Raw genomic sequence first — 25,153 nt, forward strand, 5'->3', positions numbered from 1 at the left:
CCTTATTACTAAAATTACTAGTAAAAATTATCAATGACCCTTTAACTCTATCGTAACAAAACGTACACCTTTAAATAAAAAGAAAGCAAGGGCATGCGACGAAGAATGCATTATCTGAGAGCTTTTTTCTCTTGCATGTGGCTGGCAATTCCCTTTCCCCATTTTGAGAGCTATGTGCCAGAATGGCCATCCAAATAGATTTATGGATATCAGGGACTTCCCATATATATGTTTGCAGGTTTGGGTTGCAACCATTGAAAGTGATGTTTATTTGGTATTGTTTCATTTTAAACATAAAAAAGAATACCTTTATTCCTCAAAATATCATTTCTAACACTTGTGCCACCACATTTATACCTTCCTTATTTTATCGTATTTCCAGAGGATAGCATTTTCTGCTTATGTTGCTAAAACCAAACTTGAATACAGGGGAAGTAGATGCTGCTGAAGTTTTGTGCTCTGTCTGCAATATTTGCAACACCTGTATTATGTGATTGTCTCCAAAAATTGTATGCCTTTAAGGGAGAGAAGAATATTAACTGTGGGGCAAACTGTCTTCACGAAATAGTACGTGGTTAATTGCTGTTACTTATATGTACTTAAAATGATGATCTCGGTCGTCAAGGTCAATGATCAGAGAATGTGAAAGCCATGACCAAAACAGAAGACCAAGAGTCTGCCACTAATCCACAAATTCCGAGAAGGTCTATAGGATTACGATACACAATAAACCTGTCAATAATTTTCGACCTTCGCAATATCTATTGTACTTTCCCGGTTGTTGGCTTGCATATATATTTTTTTTAAAGGTTCGTAATTAACCCTCCAGTGGTCGCCTGCGGACTCTCACTCTGCAGGAAACAATGAATATAATTTACTACCACGCAAATCACTCTTCCCAATTCTAGTTTTTCGTACCTTACAATAATCGTATTCTGGTTAGAGTTGCACTTCGAAACGTGCACTATTGTTGGAAATATTGATTTTTACATTTTACAATGCAATTTTTTAGGTTTTCAAATATACAGTGCTTATTTGCATGCGGAGTGTCTGTCCGCAGCAACTACTTATGAAAAATAATTGAGCACGACTGTAACATTTTTTTTCCTGCGGCACTCGCGGATAATCCGCACTGCGGAAAATCGGGGCTTTACTGTAGCTGCAAAATTTGAAATGCAATCAGTGTTTTATTTGCGAATTACAGGGAGAGAGAGAATCCTGCAAAGGTAGCAAAACTTTGTACGTAATTGAGTGATACGGAGATTAAAAATATAAATTATTACAAACATTTACACGGTCGAAAATAATGTTCCCTTCTGTGTGGTACTAACTTTGGATAGTTCATTGTACAATCCGCGGCAAAAAACCTGCAACACGAGGATGTAAGCTGATTGTGAAACTACGCCTAACAGCACAGGGAATGAACATAACGTCTAAGTGGAACGAATCACGCCAAGATAAGCCTCGGTCTCCTCCCGTGCACACTTATTTTGGAGCAAAATACTTCGTCATTTCATAATAAACTTATATGCTCATGTTGCAGGTTTTTTGCCGCGGATTGTACATGCACTGAAAGGACACCACACTTTCCTTATGACAAAACGGCTTCGGTTTAAATTTTTCTAAATTTGTTATGTTTTAGTTTTTCATATCTGACTGAACATAAGTCATAATGGGCACCATGGACGCGATAGGCCTCCTAAGCCCTCTAGTGGATGCTCTAATTATTAGGACCACGCACGTAAGACTTACGAAGATTGTGCTGTTAGTATATTACTCTGCACGATAACTCTTTAACGAAACCAAATTTTTAAATTCTGTTTATTACGATAGATAGAGCAATTATCTCTGCCGAGTTCGTTAATCAACTCAATTCCGTGCAGAATGAGAATGTTGGGACTACCTTTTAGGTCCGTTAGTCCACATAACTCGAACGAAACCAAATGTTTGAATTGTTTTTGCAATGGGTAGCTATGGCAGTTGTCTCTGCTGAGTTACAAGTGAAGTAGAAAGAGGTTATAGGATTATATAAACTACGTGTTCTTGCTATTTTGAAATAATTTTGAATGGAATATTTTTCTCTTTTTTTTAAAAAAAAAGAAAGAAAAAAGTCTTTCCTAAAGAAACAAACAAACTCTGGTAAAGACAGAAGAAATATCACACAAGTTGCTCCTATTATCTTAATCTGCATGGGCTTTAACTCTATTACCAAACTCAACTGAGATAAATGCTCTAGCTATCTATAGGAAAAAAAGGAGAGAGAGTTATCGTGTGGAGTAACTGAAGTAAAAAGTGTCCCCATATTTTTTAAATTAGTGGGATTGACTCCATTAACAAATTCGATAGAGATAATTGCTTCAGCTATCTATTGCAAGAAACTGAAAAATTCAGTTTCGTTCAAGAGTTATCGTGTAGACTAATGAACGTAAAGAAATGGCTCCATATTCTTAAACTGAACGGGATTGACTCAATTTTCAAACACAGCTGAAATAATTAGACTAGCCATCTACTTCAAAAATTCAGTTTCGTTCAAGAGTTATCATGTGGACTAACGGACGTTAAGAAGTGGTCCGCATATTCTTAATTTGCATGGGACTGACTCCATTAACGAATTCGGCAGAGATAATTGCAAAAACCGAAATTTAAAAAATGGACTTTGTTCAAGAGTTATCATGCGGATTAATGCACTAACAGCACAATCTTTATAGGTCTCACTGGTGTGATCCTAATAATTGACGGCTTCATTAGAGGGCTTAGGAAGCCTTTCGGCGGTTGTGCCCATATGACTTTTGTTCAGTTAGATGTGAAAAATCGAAATATAAATTAATAATAATAATAACCGAAGCCGTTTTCCCATAAGGCATCACCATCCGTGTATATTGGTAAGTTTAGTCGGCTTCAAAGAAGCCCCTTGCAATCACTGATAAAGACAAAAGGAAGAGTTTGCTTTTGTTTCATATGGAGAAGCCTTCTCTTTCTTTGAGGAAAAAAAAAGCTCAATTTTACTGTGCCTATCCTGAATCTTCAGTAGTTTTTGGGAAACGCTACCAAGAATACGTACAACACGAGAAAGACAAAGATATATACGAAAAGAAGTAGAATATATTTGGAGAAACAAATAATACGCCTGAAAGTGACTTGAATAAAATAGTTTACCATTAACATATTAACATAAAAGACAGACCAAGAAGGCTTCCTAGTCGAAACATCAGACAAGATAAATTTAGATTATTTATTTATTTATACACATTTATGGACATTACCAGCACCCTAAAGCCCATCACGTATGAGGGATGAAGTCCCTCAGCGACCACATTATCCGGGAAGTGGGGAAGGAAGATGGCGGCTTGGGACCTGTGTGTTTGGTATCATTCCGGCATTTGTCTGATGTGAACAAGGAAAAACCACTCAGAATGGCTGGCTTGAAAAAGTTGTTACACCTTTTCGACCGTGTATTCGAGTGTTCCTACCGAGAATTGAACCCGAGACCGCTCGCACCGGAAGATAAATTTAGGAACTACAACCTTTTGCAAACTTCCAGCAAAATGTTTTTATTACTTGCAGTTTGTGAAAAAAATGTTAGACCGCATACACAAATATACGCACATCTGGCTACTTTAATAACTGCTAATATAATTTACAATTTCGTATAAAATAAGAGAAACATGCAGGACATTAGTTAATTATGAAATAGGTGATATAATGTTATAATATTGACTACAGACTGGGTCCTTCCTTTAGATAAAACACTAGTAGAGATTCAGATCAAACTTTAAGCACACCATGTTTTATACACACTAAATACTGAAAACAGATTTATTTCATTAATTAATCTAATGTGGATACTACAGTAGGAATAAAAGAATTAATACCATTCTTATTTTACATTTCATTTATTTGTTTAAAATAGTTTTAAATATATACACATCTTTGGTAAGGCTCATTTTTTTTTTTTTTTTTTTTTTTTTTTTTTTTTTTTTTTTTTTTTTTTTTAATGGCTGAGCGTTTCATCATCAGTACGTAGAAAAAATAAAAAGGAGAAAACTAAATATGCAAAAATAAAAGTAGTTTTTGTTGTTGAGTATGCAGAGCACGACTTCCAATACTGACGCAGTTACCCTTGAATGGATGTTTTTCTTCTTTACTCTGATGATAAGACAGTCTTGAAAGCTGCTCTTATGTAGTTCCTTCTATGCCCTTTTAGTATTACACAGCCTGTCCAGTGGGAAAAGTGATTGATTTTTTGTTTCCCGACACGGAACCAGCACTTGTGGAAAAGTATATGTACTACATAGCAACACATTTTGACTATCTTCCGTCAAAATTGTAAAGCACTAGCAGTGACGGGCGACGTGCCATTATCTACTAAATTAGAGCGGCGCGCCAACATTAAATTGTGTTTCGAATGCGATAAAAGTGCAACAGACGTTTCAAATGATTAACACTGTTTACGGTAGTGAAGTACTGAGCCTAAGAACATGTTTAAGTGGTACACAAGATTTCGTGATAGTCGGGAAGCAATGAATACAATCCACGACCAGGACCAGTAGTGACTGCGAAATAATGAAGCGTTCCGAACAGTGGCAAAGATTGTGCGCAAGGATCGTTGTGCATCTACAAGGCTCATCGGGCAAACGAAAGATGTGCGCGGTTTGTGCCACATACTCGGTAACAAACAAAAACATTGCAGAGACATGAAACAAGCAGCTGATGTGTATCCAGGATTCATGTCAAGCATTGTAAGAAAGTGCTTCCAATACGACATACTCACAAAGGGCAAAGCTCGAAATGGAAGGATCAGGACTTTCCAAAACCGACGAAAATACACATGAAGAACAAGCTGATGCTTGAAATACTGAAAATGTACTGGACATTATTATATCATACTACAGAAATGTATAAGATTTTCAAGATGGCATCTCTCATCATCTGGGTCTAAGTGGTGATACGGCTAACTGGCCAACCACTGAAAAACTAGCTAGTTTGAGAAAGAAGATAGATAATGTTTAAAGATTTTAATTTTGGCACGAATCAGTCCAGCGCATGACGTTAAAAGGCTCTCTCAGAGACACTTTCTTCTAGGGTCTGAGACTTCCTGTTTGGGTCAACACTACTATTTTTGTGTGTGTGTGTGTGTGTGTTACCAGCGCCCAAGCCCATCTATCACATTTAATCAAAATGGGAAAGACAATGTTAATTTTAAACTTAATTGACCAAGCCTCGTATATGAAAGAAAGATCTCGAAGCTGCTCTCTCACAAGTTTGGTATGCCCACTTATGTGTTGGTGCGTTTAGCTCCAATCCTGCGACTATATATGGTTAAGAAACAGAGAGACTGCTCGCATGATGTCTACATTCTTTGTGACTGCCCCTTGGATTTGGATTTTCGGGACTTTTTCTTTCCGCCCACGCCTTGCTGTATGTTGAAGCCCGTTGGACGAACGAGATTATTCACGCGCTTGTGTGAATGAGAGCCGGACCTTTGGCGTTAGGGCTGGTCGAAGTTGTTCTACATTTTTGTGTGAAGTGAACTCCCCTGCCTAGGTTGAGTATTCAAAGCTTAATTACTTATTTGAAACTAAACTACATACATACAAACATCTATTAGAATATTGAAGAAAACTTTGCTTTTTCAACACATTTTACAGGCTGTTAAATTTCACAGCTTACAGTTATATGTGGCAGACACCCTGAAGAAGAGCCTAATTAAAACTCTGCTCATTGTTTTCTTCGATTCCAAAGGTATCAATCACAAGGAATTCACTCGAGTCACACTGTGAACTCCGAGTATTACGTAGGTGTTTTGCAACGTCTATTGCCCACAATTCACCCGAATACTGGCAACAAGTCATATGGTCTATTGCAAAACAATGCATGCGTGCACAAGAGCAGGATGGTACGCCAGGTTTTTCACTTTTTAAGTGAACCTCGTATAAAAACGTTTCTAAGAATTTTTCTCTTCGCCAACGAACAAATATATATATGTATGTGTGTGTGTGTGTGTCGCGTCTGCGACAGAAGTCTTGTTGGACCCTCTCGCTTCTCCAAATAAGTGCTAAAATCTGGCGTAGAAACCAAACTTCCTCTCCAAACATTCCTGTCGATAGGCTGCCACGGTTATTTTTAGCTCTGACATCAACAAGTTGACTGCAAGCTTCTCCGCTGGCTAGATGCACGGAGAGCCGGGGAGAAAAACCGAGTTAGTCAACTGGTGCAACGAATCTAACAACAACGTGTAACCACACAGTGTCTAAAAAATAATGTTTTATTTTAACTAGTGCAAATATACAGCGCAATCAAAATTAAGCATAAAATGTTGTTTACGTACGTCTTCATACTTAAGATAAACGTAAAACACCGTTAATGCAATGTATTATTCTAAATAAGAAGATGTAAAGCAATACGATCAGGGAGCCTTCGGACGACTCTCAAACGTTAACCCCAAGACAATATAAAAGGAAGACATGAATTGGGAAAATATGGAAGAGGTAATCTTCCATCTTCAAGTGCATCTCCTGGATTGCCAGAAATTACCTTTCTTCCGTATCAAAGTGAGCGAGAAGTGAAAGTACGAAATAATAAAAAACGTACGATGTAGTGAAGTTTAACCGGTAGCTTGCGACTCCCGCGCCTTCCGCGATCGTAATAAGAATTATTGGGCCGAGTGTAAACATTTCATTATTATATCCAATTATTCAAATCAAAGTGCAATTTATCACCAAAGTGAAATTTAATATGTACAGTAGTTTCAGTGCTGTTAATTAAAGTGAAAACGTAAAAGTCTGCATATCCTTTACCAAAATAATTACCATGATTTAAATTTATGTTTTATAGTTTAAGAGAATTTAATCTACTTTTTCTTTCCAGCGTAAATAATTAATGCCTATACAACATAATAATTTTCGCATTATTAAATTGTATCGGCATTGAGAATACGATTAGAATCAGTCTTTATGTCAATTTCCCAGAATGTCCTGACCCGCATTCTGAACCGTATTGTCCAATGGTTATATGGTTGGCTTTGGTGGAAGCTCCGAACTGCTATTAGAGCCTAAAGGAGACGTCCAGGACATAGAGGGTCGAACCCAGGACATTCATAGATGTGTCATAAAGTGTCTTCCCGAAAAGGGGACATAGAGGATCGAATACCGAACTGTCATAAATGCCTAAGCCCTCATAGGGATCCACAGGACTCGAAACCAATACTGTTATAGATGGCTATTTCCTCACATGGACTCGAACCACGTACTACTATACTTTATAAAAAAAAAAAAAAAAAAAAAGGATTGTGAAGCTCAATCACCCTCATATTCTCCAGACTTAGCTTGGCATTGAAAGGAAGGCATTTCGACATCATTCCAAAGATTCAAAAAGCTTCGATCGCGATTTTGGAGGCGATTCCGGAACAGTCTATAAAGACTGCTTCAAATTCTACAGCCACTTCAATGTATGTATTGACTCATGAGATGCCTATTTTGAATAAACGGTATTGTAACTCACCAGTTCACAACCTCTAGTCTTTCATTTCTCATAAGTCACCTTTCCCACTAGACGGACTGTTTACACGTGACACAATATTTGCACATATATATCCAATGAATTATACCTTTTCCTCATCACTTTTATTTAGAACAGAAAACTGTTTCCGACTTCAACTTTAGGAACGTACCAGGTAACTACTTTGAGGATCTGGTAAATATACGTGCGTATGTAACATACCCTCTAATCATTCACATATGACAACAAAATAGCAAGTGTCATGCTATCCTTCAAGATGCTCGAGTTAATTTTGAAATGTTAACTCTGCTGGTTAAAGAATGGTTAATTATACACTCAACAAGCAAATTTTGTCGATTATTCAATCCATTGTCACTCTTATCTAAAAAATATCCACATTCTTTGATTTCCTTTTAGTGCATCAGTAGATGTTTTTATTCATCAGATTGCTCCACAGCTAAGATTTGTTCCAGTTCTTGAACAGGAAAAACAGATGTTGGCACGTTACCATGACTATTCCATATCCTGTACTGACCCGACACGAATTCTGATGCTGTAATTAGAAACAAATTATTACACGAAAATGCAATTAAACAATTTGACATGCCTAAAAAAGAAACTTTTTCATATGCCCTATAATCTGAACGGTCATGAAACAGTCGGTGAAATAATGTGAAAGAAAATTCATTCATATATTTAAATTCAGCGAGTGAAAAGGTATGATTGGGACGAAAATTGAATCTCGGACAATCATACCGGTGCACTGATCACTTTCCTATGAAGTCTGTCCCAAGACTAACTGCATATTTTCTCTTTTCAGCTCAGAACTTAGTCGTTTGCTAGATCTGGGCACGTACACGGAGTAAGATTAGAGCACTCGCCGGTAAAGTTTGATTTTTACCGCAGTTGTTCCTTTTCTTTCTATATTTCATTGAATTCACAATTTCACAGTATATCATTCACATAATATTTATTCATCAATTTTTGCACTTCGAATTGAACTTGCGATCTTCGCGCTACTGAGTCATCATGGTTCTAATTTGGCATTACTAATTACTGCCAAACAATGATCATTGTAATTAATTTGCACGAGACGACATTTGCTTTAGGTATTTAACCAGAACACTTTTAGTTATTAAGCGCTTTTTAACTAAATAGTATTTTGTTAACTACTATGAGGGGATGTTTGATAAGTCTGCGACTTGATTTATTTTTAGACATATTTATTTTCTGACAATATCCTGTTACCGCGATATATTTTGTTTTTCCAACATTTTTATGCCTTCCAAAAAATGCTCAAATGCTGCCAAATAGGCGTTTGTGTCAAGCACGATCTCCTCATGAGATATAGATCATATTCCACATAAATCTTCACGTCTCTGAAGAGGTAAAAGTCGGAGGGGGCAAATCTGGGAAACAAGGTGGATGAGGCAGCAGTTGGTAGCGTAATTCAACGTTTTTGGCCGTGGCAATCGCAGAAGTGTGGATCAGGGCATTATCGTGGTGAAGGAGAATTTTTTCTTCGCTAAATGGGGCCGCTTATTTCATTAATTCTTTGTGAAAATGATCTAATAAAGTGGGATAGTACTTATCCGTAATAGTTTTATTCTCTGCCAGGTAGCTGATCAAAATGCCGTCATGAGAATCCGAAAAATAATTGTTGACACGACTTTGAAATCGATGGAAGAGGCCTTGTATTTTTTGAAGCAAGTTCTCCTGCTGAAATTCACTGCTTCGATTTTTATTTGCTTTCTTATTGGCAGCAATGTATCCAAGTTCCATCATTAGGACATAAAGTCTCAAAATCTCACTTGGGTTGAGTTTCCACGTATCAAACACTGTTGCGAAATGTTCATGCGATTCCACTTTTGGTTGACAGAGAGCAATCGCGGTACTCATCTTGCAGACAGCTTCCTCATACCTAAATATTCACAAAGAATATGAAAAAAAAAAAAAAAAAGAACGTTGGACTGAGATATTTACCTCAGATATCTCGCGTATCTTCACTCTACAATCTTTTCAACACATGAATTTTATTCATCATTTCCTCAGACGTGACTTTTGGATGCCCCGGACGATCGGTGTCGTTTGTGTTCGTACAACCAAATTCTGTGAATCACTTTGGACCGTTCCATGAGACGGAGTAGAATTTCTGTAATACTTTTTAATTATATCTCTTGCTTCATCAACAGCATTTTCTCCAAAAAGCACACAATTTTCTTTTTTCTTTCTTTCTTTTCTTCTTCTTCTTCTTCTTATTTATTTTTTTTTTTTTCAAATTAAAATACTAAACACACACTTATCCAGTTTAGAATGCTGTCAATAACGCTATAACAAACAAACGACAATAGAAATTCCCAGTTTATTTATTGACGATCGTTAACTCCAACTACAAAATGAAACTTGCAATCGGGGTACCACCTCGTGAAAAGCCACTGACTTATCAAACAAACCCTCTTAGTACATTATACGCAACATTTTTTTGATTTTGGCAATATTTTGGAAAACGTGAGAAAGTGGCCTGGAGGACTTATAATCACACTCAAATAGCAAGGGAAGAATCAGCTATAGCAAAATTTCGTACAGCTGCGCAAGATAGTGCATAAGTCAATCTGCTTATACAATTATACTACACATTTTCTTTTCGTCATGTTGAAGCAAAGTCTCAATGGTGCTTCATCGGTTCATACTAAAGTTACATACTGACGTAAATTTGTATCTGTTTCATAATAGATTAAATGTAACTTATCTTCAGCAGTCAAAATGATTAAAATTAATGACGAATACATGCACAAATAATGAAAACTTACAATTGTGTAATAACTATTCAACTTTACTGTAACAATTTAATGTAATCAATTGATCTAAATACATGCATAATAAAATATCATAGATGGTAATAAGAGAGACAAATGATCTGTTCATACTCATTAAGACATATGTACGTATTAGTATAACTTTATTTTATTTTGTTTTTCCCTCATTCTTACCTATCATTATAGACATTATAAGAACGAGTACAGTTCCTCAAGCCTTCGGCTAGTCTGCCAATTGCCAGCACGCTTAGCGAAATCTCTTGGTGTCAGATAGGAAAAAATGAAATGAAATCTTTGAGTTTTACGTCCCACGGTTATGCCGGTTAGGCTAAAGGAGACGGTGATTATGAGAGATGAGTGAAATGGTGGAATGAAGAAAGTGGGAGGAAACGGGAGAACCCCGAGAAAACCCACGAGCACGGTGTTTGTCCACCACAAAGTTCACTTGGCGGAGGCTGGGATCGAACCCGGGACCCCAAGCACCAGAGGTGAACGCTCTACCACTGAGCCACCGCGCCCCCCCGGTGTCAGATAGGAGGCAACACAGCTAGCGACAACTGAGTCTGACTGCGAACTATTAGGAATTAGCTTCACCAAAAGCTGAAAGTGTCTTGTGTTTATAAAAAAAGGATTGAGCATATCTAAAGATTTTCACAAATGTTTATGCAACCTGCTACTCTTAAATGTTTTGAGGGTTGCATATTAGCATTACTCACAGACACATATGTTTTTGCATTATACATAGAACATAGTAAATCTTTGCATTTTTAATTTAACATTAGAGCGTTAAATATATCTAATGATAATGTACGATTGTACTGCAGAAACATGAAGAGCATTTTATCGGTAACAAGAAAACTATACTTACAAATCGAGTATCTGATCTTTGCAGACGTTGAAGCCATAATAGATTGAGGGTCGATTCTACATCCACTGTAAGTGTAATCTTGAATTTTAAAAACAACCTAAAAAAAATACAGATTATTCATACAGGGTTTTCACAATGAAACTTTAAGACGCTAATGTTTACGTGTACATACATATCGAACAAATTTATCTTTTGTTTCTAGTGCGCTAAGTATCGTGTTCGAACTAAACTGCTTCAGGGATCTCTTCTGCCTTCATCAATAGTTCTGAGACAGTCACAGGAAAGATTTCTCAAGTTGAAGAATTTCATTTTGTATTTTTTTTTTTTTTCGTGTGTGCATTTAGAAAATGATAAAGTTTAAAGTTTTACTAATGTAAATCTATTGTACTCGAACAATTCTTCTATTGAACGATCTACTCCTCGAAACATTTTGTTCTAGAACTTCTTTTGTAACGACATATGTAATGCAGAGTTAATTTTGTGGTATTGTGTTCAGTACTGAAAACACTTACAAAGTTACTGTTGTAATTGTAAACTTACAGTGGATTATATTCTTCTTTCTTTCAATTTTTCAGTCACATTAATTTTTTATTACACATTGGTTACATACTGTTATGTATTTTCTTAATTAATTTCAAACTCTGAATCTTACTATACATTCTTGAGTTGCACTGGCACTAACCGCTGAGAAAATCAAATGCCATTTGGTCAATTACCTAAGACAACAGAGATTGCTGAAAGTTAGTGGAATTGGAAGCCGTCAAGGTGCTGCTTTTCCACGAATTATATAAATATACGTCAAATCATGTTCTTAATTCTACTATGTTATCAGCATTATAAAAATGAGTCCAAATAACAGATATACTAATTGTCAGAGCTCATGAAGCTGAACAAAGGTGAACGACACCAGGTCGTGACCAAGAGTTCTGTAAGTGGATAACAAAGCCAGAGACGAGTCTGTGCAAGTGCGACCGAGCACGAGCTAGTGTAAGCCCGAACTTTTAGCACGAGCCCAATGATGTTAATGAGCACGAGCTGCATTGCGGATAAACAGGTCGAGTTCCAGCGAGTCCGAGTCAGTTTCAATTTTAAAATGGACATTGGTGGTGGTAAGACTTCTTCGTTCACGTCCTCGTTTCTGCAAGCCAAAGGCACAGAAGTCCATTGGAAAGACACCTAGGTACTTCACAGGGGTGGACGAAAAAAAGGATGAAGACACCCAAGTCTCTCAGTTTTATTCGTGGATAGTATGCCAGTGTTATTGGATGCTTCTGTTCATGTAGATCCTCACCTTTCGGATATCATTATGATGTATTTGCGGGATGTGAGTGGTTATAAAGGTGTAATGACTTCCATCTAGAAGCAGTCTGCATTTACCTTGGCTTTGGAATGTAGGCGATGGATTGGTAACTGCCTACGAATGCAGAACCTCCCACTACCATGAAACTCTCTATGAAGTTCTCTAGATATTCACGGGTAAACTCGGAGCGATCTTTCGCATCAGCTGGGAGTAAAACAATGGCCCTGAGGTTATTCGTGTCCTCAAGATAGATCCAAACTTCATCAAGAGTTTCAACCTATTGCTATTTCTCGCCTGTAAGACTGAGTGTTAGCTCGTGCCGTTTCTTTAGGTTTAAATCTAACGTGATGGTACGCCTAACTGTGCCGTGTAATACAATGTATGTTGTGGAAAGATAATGTTTTGGTGAGGTTCCTCTGCGGACAGTTGTACGGATGTTGCGCACAACAGGTGATATCCAGCAAGACATGCCAGTCGTCATATACATATGACATTTTCGTCTTGATTTCTGGGAACGACATTTTTAAAATTATGAAAAACCCTTGCCACTATACCCCTGTGCTCCCTAGCAGCAAAATTTTGAAATTCACTGTCAGACAATACTTTGCATAGTGAAGTGCATACATCTACCTTTCTAAAAACGGTATAATTTTAACCGATGTATCAGCAGTTCATACCAAGCACTTCTACGCATCATTACACTTACCTCACTACGATATTCAAACCACGGAAGTACATAATGTAACATGATATGCTCGTGAACAATTGACAAACCTTAGTCATCTAAGGTGAATCAATCCTTCGTATTATGACGTGTAGCAACACTGAAAAGCGACAGCTTTACAAAAAGATATGTGCACGGCTAACCAATGATCAAAAGGCAAATAATTTAGTTACTCTTCTCTATGTTAGTTATACAGAAGGTTGTTCGCTTTATATCCGACCATTTTTAACGGATATTCACTTTAAGAGATACCGTGCCGCCCGCGCCACCAGCGATTATGTTCTATTGGACCCCGGCATTGTTGACTATCACATGGCACTGCAGTTCCCATTGCAGCAAGCTCCGGTGCAAGACAGGCATGGGAATTCTGTCCCATTTCTCCCTGTGCGCTTTCCATAGACCATCCAGGGTGCGCGGGTGGCGATGTTGAAGACGTCGTTTCAACAGTCCAAATGCGCAAAAATCCATTGGACTGGCATCTGGACTTTTCACAGGAATGTCTTCGAACTGAATGATAAGAATTCCTAATTCCCTGCCATTTACTGATAAAAATGTACTGATGTTCTGGCGGTATGACTCGAAACCTTGTCGATATGGATTATCACTTGGATCGTGTCCATTCCATACAATTATGGGATGTCTCTCCGATTTTTGGAGGTGTCAGAATGGATTTTTGGAAGTATCATGCATTTACCTTCACATTTTTAACCACCTTGCGTATCAGCAACTTACCCTCATGTCCGAATCCCGTAACAACCATAAAGCCACGAAGCAAACTCTTCCTGCATTGACGAACAAAGTTGCTGCTCTCCTTGACATCAATGTCACGATATGCGATCGCCATAATGTGATCACCACCAGTGAGACGGACATATAATTCATCCATTGTGACAACTTTCTTTCATTTGGAACCCGTCAGGTACTTTTCATACAGTTTTCTGTAGTTCGTTTTACGTTCGGTAATGTGACGCAGTAGCAGGTGGTGTTACACAGGCCTTCCACACACACTTCAAGCTGATGCACTTGGGATGCCAAGTGGAATCTGTAGCCCATATCACGTTGCGTCGGGAGATTTTCTTGGCACACAAATCAAGGGATCCCCATTAGCGCCACAAGAATCACTTTGCTTGCAGCCTTTCTCCTGATGGTTTTCGTGGGTGAATGTTTCGCAAGGGAAGCCTGTTGTGTATAACGGGCCACAATTGCTTTCGTAGTAGTCATCCCGAGTGTTAACCCATTCTCCCAACACTGTTTCACAATGCGTACGTACGAAAACTTCGCATGGAAAAGAACTAGTACGTAACCCTCCCAATACCGGTTGATTTTTGGCGCCATTTGATACCACTCACTACCAACACTTACGCACCTACAAGGTCAGACACAACATTGTTCCCGCCAGCAAACCCATACTTTCAGCATGATAAACCAGGTGGCAATACTGAATTGAAAATGATGGGATATACAGCGAAAAATCTTCTGTATACCATATATTGATGTTTATAAATTTGTTTGTATAAAGGTTTTAAACATAAACAAACAAACAAACAAAAAAACAACAACAACAACAACAACAAAAAAAACAAAAAAAAAAAAAAACGCAATATATGTCCTACTTTGGACAATTTCCATTACCAGGTGCGTGAAAACATTACTGCTTAGTGACTCGAAAGTCGGCCGAAATTCTTGGATCAGCAAATCGAGACTTCCATGTATCAAATTCACAAAAAAACTAATACTGAGAACAACTTTTAGCATAAATTATCTTTTTTTTTTTTTTTTTTTTTTTTTTTTTTTTTTTTTTTTTTTTTTTTTTTACTAAATTTGCTTTAACTCTACCTGTGCGAAGATGCTCTGCTCGTCCAGACAATTGTCTGCTGCAACTTCATTGGCCTTCTGCTTTCTTTTGAACTTAACAACCGCATTAAGTGAAACGTCCAATGTTTTCACTGGAAACTTTTGTCCAATATTCCAGATTAACATATGGCGATCCGCTGACACATATACAGAGCCTGTAGATGGTTTGGTTTTCAGTTCGTAGATGCTGCCAAGACTGTGGAAGGGAATGTGAGCTTCTAACTGTTGAAAAGCATTCTTCATCGTGTTCTCTAACTGTAACTGAAGTAATAATGTTGCTGTATTGCCTTTAACCTGAAAGATAAAGGGAAAACAACTGTAACACTTGAATTAGAATTGAATTGAACTGAATTAGAATTGAATTTAATTAGAATTCAACAATTGAACACTTGAACTATAACACAAACTAAGAACATGTTTGATTTCATAGGTCTATTCATGGTTACGTTATAATCAGTTCATTGTCTCCATAAGTATCTGATCTCGTGATTCAAACCATAACAATAGTACAGCAAATGGTATACATTTCTAAAGAACACTTAACTATCCCCTTAGATTCACTGCACGGAATTTACATCAAAATTTCGATGTCCAGGATTTGCCTGTCTACCTTCGATGAAAAATATAATTCATATGCTTTTCTAACAACAAGTGTTCTCGTGAGCTTCGGTTTTGGAGTTATCCATCCACACATTTACCAGAAGTCACAATCATTCTCACTCTATCTAGGTATTTTCAGAAATGTAGCACTGTATTTTCACTACACGAAACACCATTTGCAAATTAGCTATTCATAATGAAATATCCACACTGTCTATCTGCTAGAGCACAGTACTTCAACAATGAAATGAAGCTCACCATACAAATAAACAAAAAATTAACCATGTAATGTCAATGCCTAATTGTTTCAGCTCATCCGGTGCTGCAAAGTGCAGGTAGACAAATTTCCTTCCGGCGGTGGTAATTTTTCCCTTCTTTCCCACAGAAGTTTCTGAACCTTTCGCCTGTGACGAAGAGCAGGGGATAATTTATTTTATATTCATGAACGTTTGTGTTTAAGAAATTGAAGTGCATGAATAATTATGACTAACATTATTATAATCAGGATTTAAAAAAAAAAAGTTTTCCAAAATTAGTTTCAGAAAATTAAAAATTCCAATTACATTTTTCCTTTTTTTTTTTTTTTTTTTCGAAAATTGAGACCTGATACGGGAAAACGAGTATAATTTTCGAATTCAGAAGAATAAAGCTTTCAGAATCACCTACTATATTTCAGGAAAGAAATTCAATTTTGCACAGTGAGCTGATGCAGGGCGTTATGAAGACCCTAGCCTGAAACTCAAATCAAATATTATAGTATACTAAGTTAGCATTGTATACTACACTACAAAAATATCCCAGTTGCCTATTAGACAGGATACAAATATAAGAGGAGTAAAGAGAATTATAAATATAAATAATATTGGATTACCAGAGCTATATGTATACTACATAAGTATACAAGATATTACACAGATATGTAAATACCTTACTGTAGGGAGGTTTACAGAATTTGAATCACATCTTTTTTAATCAATGGTACAGTAATTATGACAATAAAAATACGTGAACTCTACTTATATCAGAGGAAAACCTCCCTGACATGGCGCATCTACCATCAAGCAATATGGAAGGCAAACTCCTGTGTTTACTCTATTACTCTGTTTATCAGAAAATATTCCATTTTTCAACTAACTTATAGTTAATAAATACACTAGGCATACTGCATATTTATGTAGTGGCTACGAATTATCAAAATATTGCATATAGTTATAAATGTACCACTAAAATGTTATCCTAAACAGGCCGCAGGAAATACGAATAAATTTTTAAGATACACCACTGCATCAAATATACTAACGCCACGGATAATTCATTACTCGTGTAATACGTGGTGGAAATTCGGTGATGGAGAAAATTATTTAAGAAGTTTTGGAATAGAATTTAGCAAGTATGTGTTCTATGGAGATCTTGAGATTATATCCCTTACTACAATTTCTCACGTGACACCAAACATCCATAACTTTCAAATTCTATTATCTTCTTAAATTTGGCAATCCACTGAGATGACTCCACCGTGTTACGGAGAAAATAACGATGATAGACATTGAAGGAAAACGGATAAGATTGGCTGGATTTTGGTTTTGAGTACTCAGGTCACTGAAACAGGACCTACTGTCTAAAGTGGGATGTGAATTAGAACTTAGGTTTCTAGCCGAACCAACTTCTTCACCAGGACTACACACGCAGAAAATAAACATGAGAAAAATCTAAGAAGTGAAGGAAAGATATCAACAGTGATATAAGAATCTAGATATATGTAGACTTGGTGAAAGACAGATCAGCTCGAAAGAAATCATTAAAAAGAATCAATAAATCAAGAAATAAGAATCAAACAAGTTGCATACAACAGAAGGAAGCTTCGTTTCATGTTGGAATTTCACAAGCAATAAGGTACAAATACAGACAGTCCTCGACTTGTAAATAGATCGTGCCAGGGCTCTTCGCGTAAATCGAAATATACGTAAGTCGAATTTTTACCATAACCTAAGGTTTGTCGCAAACATACATTTAAAAATACGAAAAAGCTCTGTTTAATAGTACTGCAATGCAAGATCTCAATTACGTAATATGTTTTATAAATACCCTTTCTATAAGACAATCGTACATTACGGTACTTCTGCCACACATGCGCGCAGGCCGCAGACTGAACAACGATGTAGACGCAATGTACCCCAGCGTGTTTCGTACAGCTTATGTCAAGTGCGGCATTGCCAAACTAGCACATGCCTCACTTACACAACTCTCAAAATAGAATTTACAAATTTAACACTATTTCTTACTTCAGATGTAAATGCCGTTCGAATATGTACTTATATCGGAAATTTCTTACGTAAGTATAAATTTACGTACATCGACTTTACATAACTCGAGAACTGTCTGTATAAGTAAATGATAGTATAATAAAATAATAAAATAGGACTTAATTGAAGTAGTCCAACACAAAATGCACACACTGTTTTGGTTCTCCATCATGCTTATATGGGGGAAATTTTGGAACGAACTTTTGACCCAAAATGCTAAGCAAAACTCCTTAAACATACATATTAAATACTTATTACAGCACTGGCGGCCGTCTATTACATAAATAATAAAATAAATCCCGACATAAACACTTGTAATAACATATAACTTAGTACGTACCCTCATTTTAAATGCTCCATGTATTGGTGGTTGTATAGGTTGTGGTACTGTATAATGGCACAAAGTTATCAGCGATGCGGATGGATGGAATCTTATTCTTGTAATCTCGCCTCCAGTATTTGTTCTGCTGGTTTCCACACTTTGAACTGAAGGATCAAAACATAAACCACTCAATGGTTTCATACTTATATTTTGTTCAGGTCCCGTGTAACCAAATGCAAGAGTTAGTTCCGGAGCTGTACCTTCAATTTCAGCCCTACAACTAATAGTCCCATAAACATCCACAATGGCGGGAGCACTTACTTGATCATTCTGTGGGGGAAAACAAATATATAAATATTTAATGTGTATAATATGGGAGCAGTTCATATATGAATTTTGCAGTCATAAATTCTTCCGCTACTGAATTGAAACAACACATTCAACACTGACTTAAGAATTACATAAAATCTTTGCTTAAGTTTTGACTTCTAAGTTATTTAATACACTGTAACAGCCCGTAGCTTGCTGTTATAATTCATCTCCTGAAGTTTCTACTTCCCGTGAGAAGTTTAACTTTGTTGCTTGAATTTTGTTTTCATTTTGCATGCTGTTCTACAATTAATTTCATATGTTTCAAGTTATGGAACTGATTGCTTCACATTAATTAAACAACTTAAATATATTAAACACGAGTATGAATGGCTGATGCCAAAAAATTATGCATTCTTTCTAATGTTTTCTTCTTCTGTAAGGCTGCACCAGAATTGTACAATATATAAATTAGGTTTCTACATTTGTTTACAATCTTACAAACGCTTTTAATTATTAATTTGAATAATAACATACGATCATATATCAAGACGAATAAGTATTACAGCCGGAACAGTTTTAATATTTACAGGTAAATGCAGAATAAGCAATGAAAGATGTTTTATAAAAGTAGTTTGATATACGATATAATGGCAGAGTAAATTACACTCTGTCCTTCCTCCGAGTAAATCTATCAACCATCAGGCACTCCCCTTCGGAACAGAAACGAAAAAAATTAAGGAAGGATGAAACAAAAAGAAACGAGAAAAACAAGAATCAGCTTTAAAAATATAAAGCCACAGCAAGAGTTTGGTTACTTTTTCTTATGAGGAGCTTTGTGTGGAGAAAACAGGGGGAGGTACGGAGTATTCCGAATTCCATCTAGCTCCATGCTAAACCTATGGACTACAAATGACGATCGATAAACCAGTTCGATCAGATAGACTCTAAAAAATGCCCACAATGATCACTAATATGAAACTGGCAACATACATTTCAGTTACACTTGTTAAAGAAATTTTCAATTTCGCGGCAACACTAATCTATTTTATAGAATGTCGTTACTGCCGAAAGAGATCTCGTGGCTACCTTTGACGGCACTGAACGAAGATGAGAAAAAGAAGACAAGAAGAACCGAGTTCGAATGAACTCAGAAGATTATATCTTTTACAATATTTTTTTTATATTCTTTTACTCGAGATTTCTTCATAGTTTGTTATTAAAATACTTACTAACATATCCTCATTTTATTGTCCTAACAAACTAATATGGGTATGTTGCCAGTAAAATAGTTTAGATTGATCGAGCCTCTGGTGTGCAACCATAGTATTTTATGTCATGCCCCCCTCCTCTCCCCTAAAAGAAATCCTAGCTAAACGAACCAATATACGTATGTTTCCAGTAAAATAGTTTAGAATAATCGAGCCCCTTGTGTGATAAACACAGTATTTCATTACGGATCCACCCCCCCCCATTACGAAATCCTGGCTACGTGCCTGCAACCATTATTAATAATAGTTGCTAATGTATCTAAGAAAAGTAAACCTAAATTTGTAGATTGTATTATGATATCAAAAATGATAAAACGAAGGAGTATAACGTGCGCCGAAATCTGGTACGCGTAATGCGATCTGACTGTAACTTGATTTGCTTCGGAAGTAATCTTGAAGAGATATTGGCACAAAATGATTACAGCTGTATAGTACATAATGGTATTCGAAATCCTATTGTCATGACAAAATATATATGAATATAGTAAATAATATAGTTAATAGTTAATATAATATATAGTAGGAAATATAGTTAATGCAACGATGTAATGAGTGGGCCACAAGCCTTGTGTTTGATATGTAATACACCGTAGTGATAATGTTATTGAAGTATACGGCATTTTATAATTATTATGGTTCAAATTGAGCAGTAAAGTTGCCCAAACATTAGCAACAGCTCAGGAATTATTATGTGCAACAATTAATTCTGGTGAAGCAGCTGATACGATATCTGGCTCGTAGTGCTAATCACGAATGTTAACGTATCATACACTTGTATTAATACTCTGGCACTGTTACTCCTATGTACAATTTTCTCATTTAACTTTGGTTTCGATAGTCTGATTACGTCAAATATTGTTAAACAAGCTTTTATTTCATGAAAACATAAATTGTCTTTAATATTTGAATTGTTTGGTGTAATTTGTTGATTATACGTATAACTGAAAATCCGTTTATACGAGGATCATCTCTCTTTCGTGTGGATTTTCGTATCTACAGGGGAGAAGTGTCACTACGATCCAGACACGACACGAAACTCCACGTCTTAAGGGCACGTTGACAATGTCACATGCGCAGGACGGAGGATGTCGATGACACTTTATATTCTTTACTTTGTTTTTATTTTTATATTTAACTATTCGAAAAAAAAAAAAAAAAAACTTTTGAAAAAGATTGCGATGTGGAACACTGAAAATGTTGTCAAGACAAAAGATTTGTTATCCGATACACAAGATGTGAATGACTATGTTTTTGGTAATAGAAATTATCCTCTGTTCGGAATAACTTTCAAAGCTTGATTAGACAGTTCAGCTTCAACTTGATAGAAAAATTCATTATCCAAGAGAGGAGAGTAAAGGGATATTGGAACTTATAAATAGACGCAAGAGTTTAACAATTATACAGAACTTTCATAGCTGGACTTTCCTGAAAAGAATATCTTCTATTAATACTATTATTATTTATCATTTAGTAAACTCAATGAAGAGAAAGATTTGATGAGAATGCATGCGAATATTAATTATATAGAAAATCTAGGTAAGGCATGCAAACTTAAGCACACAAATCAATGAAAGTTATATATATGCTTTTACTTTCAAACGAAATTCCGTATATATTAACAAAGAAGGAATTCGTGCAACAAGTAATAATATTGTATCACCACCTACAGCAAAGAGTTGACTCTCAGGATTTTATTACAGAGTTCTTTATGTTACTTAGCTTTCTTGAAATAGACTGTTCTTTCCAAGCTTTCTTATTAAACCTGATACCATCGCAAGTCAAGCTCACAATTCCAAATTCTGCTCTTTCAATTGAACTTCAATTTGCAACAGAATCTTCGCTAAAATTATTACTTCAGTAGCATTATTGAATAGCTATGTGACAACAGGTTGGATCAAATCATGGTTTCATTATGACTTTCCTCCCGTATGTATAAACCCACAGAAACGACATTTCTTCAATTGAATTGACTACTTCTTGTAATTTCACTTCATCACATACAAGTACGCAGCTCCAGTCATTTTCATAATCTCCTTTTACGTCTTTTCAAATTGCCTGAATGTCATTTGCATTTGCATCAAGTCGTAGTTGCATTTAAGACAGCAAGACACAATTTTCTTACGAGAGATCTACGGTAATGACATAAATTCATATTTAAGCTAGTGTTTATACTTTTTCTTTCATACATTAACAACAATGAGCATTCAAAAATTGAAAATTAAATCTTCCAAATTTAAATCCCACCCTATAGGCTAAAGAAGACAAATGATTAATGAAATTGAATGATGATGAAAGGAATTGATGGAGTGAAAATGTGGGAGGAAACGGAAGAACTCGGAGAAAACCCATTGACACGATGATGTCCACCACAATTTCATATGGCTTAGGATAGAATTAGGGACCCTTCGCAATAAACATTCAAGTATGAATTTTCATTCGTACCACATTCTACGTGAGCTGTATTATTCTTTTAATTATAGTGCAGGCTATCATATCAGTGTTTGGTAACTCGTGTCGTGATTCGCTGAGTTTCTCTTTAAATTCAAAATCTTTAACAAAAACACTTCACTTTATTATTATTATTATTACCACTACCTAGCCAGGAAGTATTTCGATCTTTTTAGTTCTTGCAAAGAAGAATTTCTTTCATAACTTTGTGTCCAGATGGTGTAGGAAGAAAAGCTAACTCCTTATCGCAGTCGATATCAGTTTCATGCTGTTCTAATTTATGACCTGTTCTTTAACAGTTTTCCTATTTTGTGGAGGAGAAACAAAACAACTAGTGGTGCTGATTCGTATATGGGCGATTCTCAGCGTTACGCACGGGACATTTGTACACAAAAACTGCTTTTTTAAACAAAAATATATTTTCAAATAAAATAAAAAAATATGTCAAAATTAGGGGGGAAATTATTAGTGCATAGTTAAATAAAAAGAAACACTCAAAACAATTGCAAATTTGAGTTATAAGTCAAACTTAAGCCTTACGCACGGAACTCAGACAAAAAGCTCATCTGACAACCTCAATTTCATTGGACATTCTCTGCGATTTATGGCAGCATTTTCATTTTATATGCCATCACTTATGTTCTACATTCATTCTCCTTACTGTGCATTATATTTTTAAATTGGAAAATAGAATCTAATTAGCTTCACATTATGTTTTCTTTTTCGATTCACCGTTACGCACGGGACAGAAAAGTAACCATGCAATTGTCTGGTTGTTATAAGACTGTTATTATGCAATATCCTTACTAAAGAGATTGATATTTTAAGATTAGCATTTGGACATTAACAAGCATAAAAAAATTACATCCATAATTTAATTTAAATGAATTAAATTACATTCCAAAGTATCAAAGTCGAACTTTGCTAGGCAACTTGCTTAGTGTTATTACCATGTCTTTTGGAGTATTTGTTTGAGCTGATTGGTGGCGTTCAAACTACATAATGTTGTACAAATATTGAGCTGCTCGATCCTCTGTGCTACCTACCAAACGTTGAGTCGTTTGAACGCTGCCATTGTCATGTGAAATGCGGGAAAGGGTATTGAAGGGAAACAGTTGGTTTTTGGTTATTTGGTATGATTGATTGGTACTTAACAGCGAAGATTTGCTTTAGTGTGAGTTTTTTTAAATAAGTAATATGGATTCACAGACAAGTAACTGTTCCAAGTAATATTGTCAGTGATGAACTGAATCAATCAACAAAAGCAATGAGCGGCGCTGAAAGGGCTAGAAAATGTAGACTTAAACGTAGGAACAAGGTGAGACTGAAAAATAAAGCGAGGATGCAACGTTATAGGCAAGTTAAAAGATTAACTCTTTTCCTCTCACGTTCCTTTTGCGAAACTCATTCCGCATTGTTTCGTTGTTGGCCATTTAGAAGAGGAAAGCACTCTAAAATGTAAAGAAGAACAAGGTAATTCAAGTTAGATTGGTTCAAAGAAAACGAAAAGAGTGCCAGTGTCAGAATGATATATTCATCAAGTGATGTGAGCGACATTCAGAATACAACTTTGAAGACGATGTTCATAATGATATTCCAACCCTCCAACTGTCGAGCTCAGAATGGACAATATTAGAGCAGGTGTATTTCTTCTAGTGAAATTTGATTGTGGTTCTTCCAAAAATAGGATTAAATATCGGTGTGTGTCTGAAAGTGATGTAGATGGGGACATTAGAGTAACAAATCTGAAATGCATTGACAACAGTTGTACAAAGTTTTGTTTTGATGAAAAGAACAGATATTATGTCTCATTTGATCAAGTTTTAATTATACTTCCAGAATTTAATTTGCTGATAAAGGGTGAAAGAATGTACTATAAATTTCCAGAACCAATAGACGTTTTTGAAAGGAACTAAAGAGTTTTGAGGCTAATCTATTTGTCCCCTAAAAGACGGTCAAACCAACGTAGATACTTACCTTTCTAATGACAAGAAAAAAGTGTGATTTATCATAATAACTACTTTCTAAGCCTCGTGGTGAATGATTCTATGTAACTTAACGTAGACAGTTTTGATAGTTTAGTTATGCTTGGGATGTTTATGTCACCAAATTCATGTTTTTTTTTTGGGTTAATATAAAAGTTTATTCTTAATTGTTTAACCTCAATAACAATAAACACGCGTTGAAATCTTAATAACTTGATTTTATTCACTTTCTTGCATAAATCTGTAAATCTGTAAATGTTCCGTGCGTAACGTTACGCACGGGACAACATTTCTATACTTCTTAAAATAAATAAGGAGGATAATAAACAAATTTAATAAGTACCACTAACATGCTAATAATAATTTTACTTTGGGGCAAAAGTTTCAATACTTTATCTTCTGCAATTACAAAGGAAACACGAAAAATACATGTTTTCCGTTACGCACGGGACAACAAAACATGACATGAGAAAACTACAATTTTTGCCTACCAGAATCAAACATTAATTAAAACAAAATTGTCAAATTCTGGCCAAAGGTCCACTTCATATTTTTTTCTAATGTTCATAAAATTACAGATTTAGAATTTAGTTTGAAAATTATTTGAAAATTGGGATATATGAACAGCATTGAGCATGATGTAGAACAGATAAAGTTTATGTGGTCAAAATCTTGAAAATATATTTTACGGAAAGATTTTAAATGTCTCAGTATATAGTTACACTATTTCTTAATAGGAAAACATAAACATCATAGTTTCAAATTAATTTTGAAAATTTACTGACAATAGACCACTTTTCAGAGAATCACCCATATACTACTAACACTATATATTTCCACTAATTATTCACATCAA

General features: G+C 35.8%; 1 protein-coding gene across 2 annotated transcripts in view; it reads right to left on the reverse strand.

The window, feature by feature from the left end:
• Positions 1-5,137: 5,137 nt before the first annotated feature.
• The window catches only part of LOC145662533 (AP-5 complex subunit mu-1-like), an 89,449-nt gene continuing 69,433 nt past the window's right edge, over positions 5,138-25,153 (reverse strand). For both annotated transcript variants that reach the window (XM_081728198.1, XM_081728197.1), the window contains exons 7-10: positions 18,303-18,614; positions 15,042-15,353; positions 11,182-11,278; positions 5,138-8,050 (exon numbers count right to left, since the gene is read on the reverse strand). In XM_081728198.1, coding sequence (XP_081584324.1) covers positions 7,932-8,050; positions 11,182-11,278; positions 15,042-15,353; positions 18,303-18,614 — 840 coding nt within the window. In that variant the 3' untranslated portion in view covers positions 5,138-7,931. The remainder of the gene's footprint in view (positions 8,051-11,181; positions 11,279-15,041; positions 15,354-18,302; positions 18,615-25,153) is intronic.

Source organism: Thermobia domestica, chromosome 10 (genome assembly GCF_964235325.1).
Source record: "Thermobia domestica chromosome 10, izTheDome1.hap1.1, whole genome shotgun sequence".
Lineage (NCBI taxonomy): Eukaryota > Metazoa > Arthropoda > Insecta > Zygentoma > Lepismatidae > Thermobia > Thermobia domestica.